Source organism: Nicotiana attenuata, unplaced genomic scaffold (assembly GCF_001879085.1).
Source record: "Nicotiana attenuata strain UT unplaced genomic scaffold, NIATTr2, whole genome shotgun sequence".
Lineage (NCBI taxonomy): Eukaryota > Viridiplantae > Streptophyta > Magnoliopsida > Solanales > Solanaceae > Nicotiana > Nicotiana attenuata.
Window position 1 is genome coordinate 162,554 of NW_017671409.1, and position 13,622 is coordinate 176,175.

General features: G+C 35.3%; 1 protein-coding gene across 1 annotated transcript; it reads left to right on the forward strand.

Moving 5' to 3' along the window:
* The first annotated feature begins 3,741 nt into the window (after positions 1–3,741).
* On the forward strand, positions 3,742–6,484 carry LOC109208117 (pentatricopeptide repeat-containing protein At4g02750). Its single transcript, XM_019371157.1, has 2 exons — positions 3,742–5,312; positions 5,657–6,484. Exons 1-2 carry the CDS (start codon positions 3,795–3,797, stop codon positions 6,461–6,463), a joined length of 2,325 nt encoding a protein of 774 aa, XP_019226702.1. The 5' UTR covers positions 3,742–3,794; the 3' UTR covers positions 6,464–6,484.
* The last annotated feature ends 7,138 nt before the right edge of the window (positions 6,485–13,622 follow it).

Below are 13,622 nucleotides of genomic sequence, written 5' to 3' on the forward strand. Positions count from 1 at the left end.
ACTTACAGTTACAAGTTCAAAAGTTAAGGATAATAGGTCCTTAACTTTGACTTACAAGTTCAAAAGTTAAGGACGTTTGGTCTTGAAGTTTGAGTTCCAAGTTCAAAAGTTAAGGACATGTAGCCTTGAAGTCCTGAACTTAGAGTTCCAAGTTCAAAAGTTAAGGACATGTAGTCCTGAACTAGAGTTACAGGTTAAAAAGTTAAGGACATGTAGTCTTGAAGTCCTGAACTTAGAGTTTCAAGTTCAAAAGTTAAGGACATGTAGTCCTGAAGTCCTGAAGTTAAGGACATGAGCAGAAGGGTATTTTTGTCCGGGCAGTTAAAATTTATTAAACCAGTGGCTAAAGACTAAAGACATTTAAAACACTGGCTTTAAAATAAAGACAAGAGCTGTTAGTGGCTATTTGTGCACATCGCCCTTTAATTGCGGGCCCAAGTATGCAGCCCCGTCATAGTATAGAAACGATATGGGCTCTTTTCAAAACAGTGTGTTGGGCTACAATCCAATTGACACAAAAGGGAAAATCTCGCGAAAAAAATAAAAAATAATCAGATTTACAATTAGTAATTGAAAATAGTTATAGTTTCAAAAATAATCGAAATTTATTCACTTTTTCATATAAAGATAAAATTTGAACAAAAACACCCTTAAAAATCCAGAAATATTCTAGCATAATATGATGGAGTTCGAATTCTTTTACATATGAGCTCTGTTTTAAAAGGCAGAATTGGGACTCGCCCGATGCACGCCTCGGGGCGGAGCACTCGTAAAACGCCCCCGGGCTTATGTGTGGGGCTTAGTTTCGTGAGACTTACGCCTCAGCCATTGGGGCTTACGCCCCGGACACGCCTAACGCCCAGCGTACTGGGCTCGCGTAATAGAACTTTATGCAATTGTATGTAACTAACCTTGTAAATCCTCAAATTTTCTTAATAAATCGTTGACTATTCAAAATTACTTTTTTCCTAATTATAAATCATTAAGTTTAGACTATTTTATGTCATAATTAAAATAAAAATTATTGCACTTTATCCACTAAGACTGCTATGACAGTTAATTTTAAATAAATCTTTCATTTTTAAAGTATTTATTTATTAACTTTTGTATGTCTTTACTATATAATAATCCATAATTTTTTTATAATTATATTTCTAAATATTTTTTTTTTCGTGTTTATGAGATACTATACTTATTAATTTAATAGCTCAGTATTAGCAACTATTTACAAATAATTAGTTATCGTGGTATTGTATGATGAATTATGTGTCACTTTATGAACTTGTTGAAACTTAAAAATGAACGATGCTTGAGAATCACATTTAAATTGTGAATTATATTTTTATATAAATTCTCTTTCAAATACAAAGCATATTAAATAGAAGGAGTATTTTAAGAAAAATATCAAATTATAATATCGAAATTCTTTCAAGATTCATTACTCCTTAAGAGATACATATAAGATTTCGTATCGAATATATTACTTTTGATGTTTGAGCTGTAACGACGTTGCAACTAATTTGCATATTGTGATATATGTCATACTTTTCGTATTATTTATTGAATTATAATTTATAAATATTTTAAATAGATTATTTGTTATAATTTTGTGATTTTAATGTAATTTTTATAATTTTTTTTATACTATCTTAAAATTCTTGAAATTAGTAAAATTTAAAGATCCGTGGGACTTACGCCCCATGTCTCAGGGCTTACGCCTCGCCTCGTCAGAGGTAAAACGACTCGCCTCACGCCCCCGCCTTTTAAAACATTGCATATGAGCTTCAAATATAATGTGCCGAAATTTCATAATGTGCTGGAGTTCCAACATAATATAGGGGAAGTTTATATACATGATCTCCATAATCCACCATATTATGCTGCAACTTTCCATGCTGGAGTTCCAACATAATATGCAGGAAGTTATAAGCAAGAGCTCCATAATCCCGCACATTATACTGGAACTTTCTGTGTTTCAGCAAAACAATGGCTATTTTTCAATGACTTTACAAACGTTGACTATTTTTCTATTACCAATCCGAAAACTAACTAGCCCGTGTTATTTTCACAAGATCTCGGGTTTGTTCTCCTCCCTGCCCTTGGGCCTTAGCACTTAATTCTTATTATTATCATTGAATATTATAATGATTATATTACTTTCGTCTACCAAAGAAGACAAGTCTCACAATTTGAAGAAATTGGACAGAGTCAAAGTTCTCATTATTTGGTCGGAATTTTCAGTTTATGCTAGTAAGATTATTGATTACGCCAAAGATTTGAACTTTGCTAAGTATGGTTAATTATTAAAGTTGTAAATTGTAAAGTATTGATGCTAGAAATAAGAAAATAATCGGTCTACACAATTCAATCTTCAATTTTCTAGCGGTATATGTGATTAGATCAGTCCAGAATGTGCCTTTTGTTTTAATTTTGTTTGGACTCTAAACTAGTCCTGTGGCTTAAATGCTCCTGATGATCCTTTTCAGTCAACTCATGACTAAAGCAAGGAAAATATTTATGTATGTATTTATGTATGCTATATATAAAAAATATACAAATTTTATATATTTTTGTGGTAATCGAATATAAATAATTTTGGTCATGGGATAATAGTGATCTTTGCCCAATTCCGTTGCCTTTTTCTGCAGGCACCAATATTTCATTTTAATTCTAATAGCCTGTTTGTTCATGTTTCTAAAATCAGCTTATAACCTGTTTGGTCAAGTTTCTTTTTGGCCAAAAGTGCTTTTTTTTTTTTTTTTTCCAAAAGCACTTTTGGCCAACATTTGAGGTGTTTGGCCAAGCTTTTGGAAGGAAAAAAGTGCTTTTGAGGAGAAGCAGAAGCAGTTTTGGAGAAGCACAAAAAAGTAGCTTCTCTCCACAAGCACTTTTTTGATAAGCACTTTTGAGAAAAATACACTTAGAAACAGTTTTTTAAAGCTTGGCCAAATACTAATTGCTGCTCAGAAGTGCTTTTTAAACTAATTAGCCAAACACAAACTGCTTCTCACCAAAAGTACTTTTGAGAAAAACACTTTTGAAAAAAACACTTCTCAAAATAAGCTGTTTTTTGCAGCTTGGCCAAACAGGCTATTATTTTGAGAAGTAATTTTTTTAAAAGTGCTTTTCTCAAAAGTACTTTTGGTGAGAAACAGTTTATGTTTGGCTAATTAATTTTAAAAACATATATGAGCAGCAATTAGTGTTTGGCCAAGCTTTTAAAAAGTGCTTTTAAGTGTATTTTCTCCAAAGTGCTTCTAGGGAGAAACTATTTTTTTCTGCTTCTCCAAAACTGCTTTTGCTTCTACTCAAAAATACTTTTTTTTCTCCTGAAAATTTAGCCAAACACTTCAATTTCGAAAAAAGTGCTTTTGACCCGGAAGAAGCTTGGCCAAACATGCTATAAGACAACTTGCTATTTGAATTTTAATCGTATCTTGGGAAAAAAAGTCAATTCACTTTCTTTCTTTTCTTGTAAAAAAGAAAGAGTTCAACTTATCTGGTCACCTTTACATGTAAGTAGGTAACAATAACATTGACTTAATTTTTCAAGATATAAATTTCACTTCTTTTAGAGAGTTATTCGTAGATATCTTTTGAATATTGCCAATTTATGAGTTAAACTTTCATTTTAATAACATTCGGCGGGCTAGAATCGAATTTGTACAGTCTGACTTGTTGGCCCAAGATGGCTTTTTGGGCTCAAGATGGCCCATCATCTGATCAATAGACGTGCAACTACCTCCCGCCAAAGTGTACAGAGTTTGAAAATAATGGTCTGACTGTTTAGACCAATGGTACGAGATTTCAAAATGCGCTTCAGAAGATTGCACAGCATTTGTTCGCGTTCACTGCAAAACGAACCGGCGACTCATCTCAGAGCAGAATTACCACACAGAAAAAGTCCCAAGATATCCGGCGGTAAACCACCGGCGAAGGCAGAAAAAGTCAGTAGCTCGGATATAGTTCAATGGAACAGGACCATCACCCAACACATGCGACAAGGAGAATGCGATTCCGCACTGCGCTTATTTAATTCCATGCCTGCCAAGTCGTGTGTATCCTGGAATGCAATGATATCTGGGTACTTGTCGAACGGCAGATTGGACCTCGCTCAGCAGTTGTTTGATGAAATGCCTCAAAGAGACTTGGTATCCTGGAACATCATGCTTAGTGGGTATATCAAGAGTACGAATTTTGGGGCAGCTAAGATGTTGTTTGATCAAATGCCTGTTAAAGATGTTGTTTCGTGGAATGCTTTGCTTTCTGGGTATGCCCAGAATGGGTACATTGCTGATGCTAAAAGGATATTTGACATGATGCCTGTGAAGAATGAAATCTCATGGAATGGACTTCTGGCTACGTATGTTCAGAATGGGAGGATTGAGGAAGCGAGGAAATTGTTTGAGTCAAAGGACAATTGGCCGCTGGTTTCTTGGAATTGCTTGTTGGGCGGGTATTTGAAGAAGCGGTTATTGGCTGAGGCGAGGGTGCTTTTTGATAGAATGCCTGTTAAGGATCAGGTCTCATGGAACACAATAATTTCTTGTTATGCCCAGAATGATAATTTGGAGGAAGCGAGGAAGTTGTTCGATGAGTCCCCTATTAGAGACGTATTTACGTGGACTTCAATGCTTTCTGGTTATGTACAGAATGGGCTGGTAGATGAGGCCAGAAGGATTTTTGATGAGATGCCAGAGAAGAATGAGATCTCATGGAATGCAATGATTGCAGGATATGTGCAGTCTAAGAGGATGGACTTGGCGAGGGAATTCTTTGACGCAATGCCTTGTAAGAACGTCAGCTCTTGGAACACAATGATAACAGGTTATGCTCAAAATGGGGATATCATGAGTGCCAGAAGTTTATTTCATTGTATGCCATGTCGTGATTGCATCTCTTGGGCAGCAATTATTGCTGGATATGCTCAAAGTGGCAATAGTGAGGAGGCATTGCGCATGTTTGTGGAGATGAAAAGAGATGGCGGGAGGATAAATAGGTCGGCATTTACTTGCGCTTTGAGTACATGTGCTAACATTGCTGCATTCGAATTAGGAAAGCAAATACATGGACTGCTTGTGAAGGCTGGATATCACACTGGTTGTTACGTGGGAAATGCGCTCCTAGCAATGTACTGTAAGTGTGGAAGCATTGATGAGCCATATGATGTATTCGAGGAAATAGAGGAGAAAGATGCTGTCTCTTGGAATACAATGATCGTTGGTTATGCAAGGCATGGTTTTGGCAAACAAGCTCTTCAACTATTCAAATCAATGAAAGAAGTGGGTTTCAAACCTGATGATGTCACCATGGTAATGTTGATACATTATTAATTTTGGAAAATGATTTCAAGATTATTTTAGAACTGCTTTTACATTTATGGAACTGTTCAAAACCACTTCATCCCTAATTGCTTAATGCGATTGTATGTAAAGATTGCTCCGGTGTGTTGTGGGTTACCTTTGCATGTTCCATTCTTTCTAGTTGAACAGTCACACTACGGAGACCAACCATCATCTGATGTAGGGTTTTGATACAATCTTTGTAGTCTCAATACTTCCCTCTTATGTGCATGTTTTTTTCTTCTTTTTTTTTTTTTTTATTTTATACATACAGTTATTTAGGTTTCATTTTTTATTTGTCCTTTTCTTTATAGGTTGGTGTATTGTCTGCTTGTGGCCATACTGGCCTGATTGACAAGGGCATGGAATACTTTTACTCCATGGATCGCGATTATGGAATAACTGCAAACCCGAGACACTACACTTGCATGATTGACCTTCTGGGACGAGCTGGGCGTCTGAATGATGCTCAAAATCTAATGAAGGACATGCCTTGTGAACCAGATGCTGCAACTTGGGGTGCTCTCCTTGGGGCAAGTAGGATCCATGGAAATACTGAATTAGGAGAAAAGGCTGCTGAAATGATTTTCAGTTTAGAGCCTTGGAATGCAGGGATGTATGTCCTCCTCTCAAATTTATATGCAGCTTCTGGTAGATGGCGTGATGTTAGCAAGATGAGATTAAAAATGAGGGATACAGGTGTAAGGAAAATGCCTGGTTACAGCTGGGTTGAGTTGCAAAATCAGATTCATCTTTTTTCAGTTGGGGATACCATGCATCCAGACAGCAAAAGAATATATGCTTTCTTGGAAGAGTTAGAGTTACTAATGAAGCAGGAGGGTTATGTCTCTGCCACGAAATTGGTCCTGCATGATGTGGATGAAGAGGAGAAGGCACACATGCTCAAGTATCATAGCGAAAAATTAGCCGTTGCTTTTGCAATTCTAAACGTACCATCTGGGAGACCAATTCGTGTGATGAAAAATTTAAGGGTTTGTGGAGATTGTCATACTGCTATCAAGATCATATCAAAGATTGTGGGTAGATTGATAATCATTCGGGATAATAACCGTTTTCATCACTTCAGTGGAGGTGTTTGTACCTGTGGAGACTATTGGTAGTACTGGAGTGTGAAAGTTTACCAGTAGATTTCAGCGGCTGTAATATTTGCTATTGCGCTGGCCATGAGGCCATCTCCATACATGTTGAGAATATATAGTTGATCCACACGGGGAAGCACAGCGCAAGCACTTGTTTTTAGTTCTTCCTCTATCCAGGAGACATGAGAAACTTTTTATTGAAGCAACTGCGCAGCAGAGGGGTAACTCCTTTCTTGTTGTTTGGTGTGTACGATCTGTTATCTCCTCATTGATGTTGGTAGAAAGGAGATGTGCTGAGATATATGGTTCATCATCCTTGCATTTAAGCATACAACAACAACAACAACAACAACCCAGTGTAATCCCACAAGTGAGGTCTGTGGAAGGTAGGATGTATGCAGCCTTACCCCTACCCTGGAAGGGCAGAGAGACTGTTTCTGATAGACCCTTGGCTAAAGAAGATGGAAGAAGCACTGATAGCAAGTAATAGCAAGACAATATATTTAGAAAAGTAAACCGAAGATAGCAATGGAGAATATGAAAGAAGTACCGATAGCAAAAAGAGGAGGATAGTTGCCTTAAGTTTATCAGAGATCCGACAGGAAGAAAAGAATCAGGTGAATGTGTAGGAGGGGTTGAGCAGTTGTTCCTCTCACATAAATCGGGTACCACTTTTGAAGTACTGAATCTTTGTTCCTCTGTTCTCTGGCTGATAGATTCTTGACAGGCCTAATCTCTGCATCTGTCTGCCCCAAATGTATGACAGTGACTGTTCATTGTATATCATAAACCAGAAAATTGATCTATACCAAGCTCCACTGATTGATTTCCTACTTCTTTCAGCACCACTAGCTAAGTGGCAATGATTTGTTGTGGCTCAGTATTTACACATGATGGCCCTCTCTTCAAAATCTGCTTACTAACAGAATTTCTGCTGTCTAATATTACTTTTGCCCTAAAGTTAACCTAATCTGCAGCCATGAGACAAGTAATGATACATCTTTTCAGGAACAGCTGAGGTGGACATTTGTTGGATGACTAGACAATCACCATACTCAGTTGTCATTGGTACTGGTATGTCCTTCTGAGTTTTGAAAGCAAAAGATAAAGAAATTTCCTTCATCCTAAATTTTTCTTCCTATGATCAACTGTTCGGCTGAGAGTCACTTATGATAATTGTCACTCTATTCAAAGCAGAAATGGAACAGTCTCTGTAATTTGTGGTGTTTGTGTTTCTAAACTAGTTACATTCAGTTTCAGGAAGAAAAGAGTAAGAAATCGACAGACTGAACAAAATGGTGGAAAAAGCCACATTGCCTGATGATAGAAAATACTTTGATCAGGTAAGTGAATCCGATAGGAAGTGTTTTGGATATGGATGTGAACATATATCTGCTCAAGCCACTTTGTTTCCACTCGGAGTAGTATCATTTATCCTGACATAGTAAGGCAGGATAGCAGTCAAGGGGATACTGGGATGGACCAACTCTATAATTGAACAAGAGATATCAAGAAACATTTGTCTAGTTTTGGAACCCCGATCAGCCCTTCAATAATAGAGAGCTTCTTTGAGGATTTTGGTTGGCTGTGATACAATTCAGAAAAGTTTTAACTAATCTTAACATTTGTATAAAGTGGCTGTGGTTCATGTTTAAATTTTACTCAAGCTGTGAAAGATACAACCAAGGAGATTGTGAACACACGGGAGAAAGTACTATACTACCAGTCTGACTCTGAGGCAGCAAGCAGAAAGAATAACCTTAAGCCTTCAGTTGGATTTCTGGAGTAATTGGAAGCGAGAGGTTTAGCCTAGCAATGTGTTTGAGGCTTTTTTTTTTTATCAAAATGTGTTTAAGGCTTAATATGGTAAATTGTTGATGTACCATACAGTTTGTCCTCGGGAGGTTACACATGTAGATTTACATAAATCTGGAATAGCCTAAATAGGACTTAGAAACCTGCTTGCTCTTCTCTCTGATTGGGACCATTATAATCTATTTTCATGATTATGTTTTTCTTTATAATCCTTGTTAACAGTGGATGTTTCTTAATCAATAGCATTTAGCAGATAATGCAGTTAAAGAATAGCAGCATATGAAATACTGTATCGTCTAATTCATACAGAGATGAGTTAAATCTTGCAGAATAAGTTCATGATCCCACTCAGGTCAACAGTTATCAAGTCTACCTAGTTTTAAGACGGGCATTTACAGTCAAAGTATCAATAACCAAATCTTTTCATTTTGTTCCTTCCCCAGTTGTTGGTTTCGTGTTTACGCTTTGGTCCACTTCCAGGTTTACCAACAGCCCCATCAGATTTGAAACAAACCACTGCTCGCTGTAAATGAAGAAATGTATTATAAATGAGCACTCCCTCTCAGTACCTTTACTATATTTCATTTACAAAGCTAGATCAAACTTGATATTTTAAGCAGCAAATGAAGAAATGTGTTTTACCTCAATGCTAGCTTTTTGGCCTTGTAAATTTCCTGTTCAGAACAACATGAGATGTGACTCGACGAGTATAATTTTCATAAAAGTACAATTATAGTCAGGATTTCTCACCAGGGTACTTAGGCATGATTTTCTCACCAGAGCCAGCTTCATCTTTTATTTCTATACCAGGATGGCACTTATCTTTTTGGCCTTGTAAATTACCTATTCAGAACAACACAAGACGTGACTCAACAAGTATAATTTTCAAAAAAAATCAATTATAGTTAGGATTTTCTAACCAGAGTAGTTGGGTAAGATTTTCTCATCAGAGCCAGCTTCCTTTTTGGGTTGTATACCAGGATGGAACTTATCTTTGGACTTAATGATTTGGGAAAGAGTTCCATCATCAGTTTCTTCAAGATTTTTAGAGGTTAGACAACAGGTCTTTGCACAGAAATAGCCTTTAAGCTTTGACATAGAATTAAAAAACCAGTAAATCAACATACCTAAGAGTGATTCAATAGCGGCTCGAGCAGCTACTTGCTCTGCCATTTTCTTACTTCCAGCTTCCTCACCTTTGTAAGTTCTAAACCCCAAAGACACAGAGGAAATAAAAACTGAACTTGCCCCTTCATATCCGGGGTTATATATAGGCCTTCTCAGGTTCTTCTTGATAGCAAATTCATAAAGAATGGATTTACACAACAGAGGTTCCTTGAACACACACACACACACACACAAAAAAAACAAAGACAAACAGGAAAGTGAAATAAGTAATGTATTTTAAGCAAAAGAGAAATGTTTAGATATTAACAAAAAGAAACAAGTGAAGAGTACCCTATAAAGAAGTGAACATTCTGTAGCATCATTTTTTTTGCAAATGCATTCATAAGCTAGTTTTGCTGCTGCCTGCTCAGCTTGAATCTTAGTAGGATGAGTTGATATTGATTCGTATTTGGATCCATCAACCAAGACTGTTGATCTGAACTTTGGCGCATGTGTAAAACCTTCATTAACTGTGTGATAAATTGGGAGCGGTTTGGCCAATTTTTGTGTGTACTCTTGTAGCTGATTCTTATACATTACTGGTGCTGGAATAACTGGTAAAAAAAAAAAGATTTATTAGTATTAAGGAGTCAATACGAAACAATGCATTAAAAAACATGAGAAGATAGCATACTAGGAGGAAATTCCATTTGCTTGAGATGATTAAAATGGATGGTTTGGTTCCACAGAGAGAAAGACTGAGTTTTATGAAACTATGCAATTTTCTTTTAGAAACTAAAATGGAGTATTTTGAGGGTACTCCTTGTCATGGTTCTGCGAAATATTTGTTAAAGTACTTTGCATGGGAAGTTAAGGTGTGTGTGAACTGTAAAAAGGAATCATTTTGTACCACAATATTACTACATTTTTTAATACTTTTCTAAAAAAAATATATTACTACTACCTTTTTTATAAAGGTACATTTGTGTAACGCCTTAGGCTCTAAAAGGAAAAAAAAATGTGCTTTATAATGGCAGGTTCTCTTCTAAAATCTCAAGCTTTAAAATGGAATCCACTTATTAGTTTTGTGTTTTCCCCATTTTTTAGGTGAGTGTATGGTAGTTAATTTGTCAGTTTGCGTTCTACAATTTGTTTAGTATATCATTGTTAAGAGTCTTAAGTAAAAAAAAAATGGCGTTTTTTTTTATTCTAATTGACTTATTTACTCTCATTATGTTATGTGTGATAGTGTATTAACTAGATATTGCATCTGGTCATCTAACAAAGGAAAGAGAGAAGAAAATATGATACCACTTTTCCCCGATTTGACTCCCCTCCATTTCTCATTCTCTCAATTTCCCCAAGTTCCTATTTAGATTTATGAACACTTGTCCTCTTTGCATATTAATGGTCCAGATTTAATTAACTATCAAAAAATCTTAATCATGGTTAATAAGGTTGATATTACCATTATTTTAGGAAATATACTCTAGAACTTTAGTAAGAAATCATTATCTCCAAAAATATTATTAAAGTATTTGCCTAACAAAATACGGAAATACTATTTTTTTTTGGCTATTGATAAATACGTTTCAACTTCATATTTGTTCCCTGTTAAATGGGTGACTTCATGTCTTCCATTCAGTTTCTGCTAGTGGAAAAACTAGTTACCTTAAGATTTTTTTTATCCAATGATGTACAACTGTTAAGAAAGTTTCTCAACAAAAACAAAAACAAATAGAGGCGATAATGTCAAATTTTAGATATATATTGCAGCAATTTATTCCACCTTTTTTTGTGTGTGGTTAAAATCTACGCCGAGTAGGCAAATAAGTTACATATTATCTTCATTTAGTCTGTGTATTCTTAATATTATTTTTGGAGATGAAGATTTCATACTAAAGTTAGAGAGTATTTTTTTTTCCTAAAATAAAGGCATGTTAATCATGATTAAGACTATTTGATAGTTAAATAAATCTGGACCATTAATATGTAAAGAGGACAAGTGTTATAAATCTAAATAAGAACTTGGGAAAATTGAGAGAATGAGAAATGGAGGGGAATCAAATCCACTTTTCCCTAAGAAAATATCATGCAACTAGCTTTTCATAATAATCACCAATTTATATAACGGAAACATATGAAAAGTTTTCACCAATTTCTTTCCTTCTTCAAGCAATGATATAATTGACTCATAAACTATACCTGCAAATTGTGAACTCAGACTATATTTACAACTTGTACAAAACTATTAGTCACAGACCTATCAAGTCATTACAAAATTAAAACATACAGCAACTAATTAAGTACAACTTATCTAACATGAAAAATAAAAATATTGTCTCAATCCAGAAATAGCAGGAGACCAATTATTCTTCATGATATACAAAACTTAGGAAGTTTACAGAATAAATATAGCTGACCCTACATACTGATAATTTACAGGCCAGCATTTATACATCAAGACATCTAAGTGTAATTGCTAAAGAGTTAAACTAGGCATGAAGTGCAGCAACTTTTTAAGATAAACCATCAGCTTCATTGTGTCGCCTTCAATTGGTTCTGCCTACGAAAATATATTAAAGAAAATCCTATTAGAGGAATTATGTTAGATGATGAAATACAAGAAAAGTACTCCCTCCGGTCCAAAATAAGTGATTTTTTGGCCTTTTTCTTGTGGTCCAAAATAAGTGATTTTTCCAGATTTCAAGAATAAATTAATTATTTTTTTCCTACATTGTCCTTGGAGTAAATAGTGTTGGAATATGTGTTAGGAGTGTTTATGTGAGATAGTAAAGGTTAATATGGTCAATTCTATTGCTAATTAATGCTAAAAGGTGGATTTCTTAATCTGTGTGAAAATATCCAAAAAATCACTTATTTTGGACCGGAGGGAATAATTAATTATTGGTTCTGTGAACATATCACAGGAGTCTATAGTGACAAAGAAATATCACAGGTGTCTCAAGTGAAAGAATGTATAAATATCCAAACAAAGAGGTCAAATGATTTACTAAATCACAAGGCACTGAAAACCAGAATGTAGGCCACTTCTGTTATCCACAAATCCCATAGCGCAAAAAGTAGGCACAAGTATTAGAAAAAGGAGGAATATAACCTGAAAATTACTTTCTTATAAGTTAATGAGAACACACATGCATGATTATAAAGATTTGTATCGAAAGCGGAAAGGGCAGCTCGGTGCACAAAGCATCTCGCGTTCACGCAGGGTTCGGGGAAGGGTCGCACCCCAAGGGGGTGTAATGTAGGCAGCCTATCCTGATGCAAGACCAGTGATTTCTTCCTCCAATATGGGACAATGCCCCTTTGCCAATCCATTGCCCATTCACTCTCTTTAAGCTACGCCAAGCTTAAAGCCCAACAAAAAACAAGTTAGTTATCACCGAGGCTTTACATGATAATGTGGCAAATAGAAGACTTCAAATTATGTAAAGACCAAACATGTATGGAAATACTCAGTCCACGCAGAAATTGGCACAGGATCCACTGATAATGTTCCAAGTGTAAGATCATCGTTGCAATTACCTGATGAAGGTCAGATTCCATTTAATTTATTCAAAAACAGCATAAATATCTTTAAACTCCCTCAGTGAAGGGGGTAGCATGATGTAATTTACAATATCTATATGATGTATGAAACTTGATTTCATTCAATATTCCTGGTACCAAAAACATGATCAAACAAATTTGGTCTCTATTTTTTCATATTATGTGAAAACTCTGTCGTGTATTCTGAATAACATCATAAGACAGCACCAACTCATTAGTTGACATTTTGTGAAATAGCAAGCATCTTCCCTTCATCTTACCTATGTAATGGAGACAGGATTAAAGGATTACAAGTGATGCCACAAAACTTCCACCCTTAAAACATTAGAGGATATATGGACATACAAATGAACAAAAGAAAAATAAATAAAATAAAAACTAATGGTTTTAACATGATTCTCCCCACATGAAAAATCAATTAACTAGGTTTTTGTTTCAAACACATCCATATATATGTATACATGTGATACATACTTGATACACATATAATACATATGTGATACACAATGTGATGCACATATCATCTTTTTTTCCATGTTCATCTTCTACTTCAAATTTTCAATTCAAACTATCTCAAAACTCTACCGAATCATTCCAAAACTGAGATTTAAACTCCTTAATATATATCCAATATTCTAACAACACCCACTTAAAAGAAAGTAAAAATTTTAATATTATTGGGCTACAA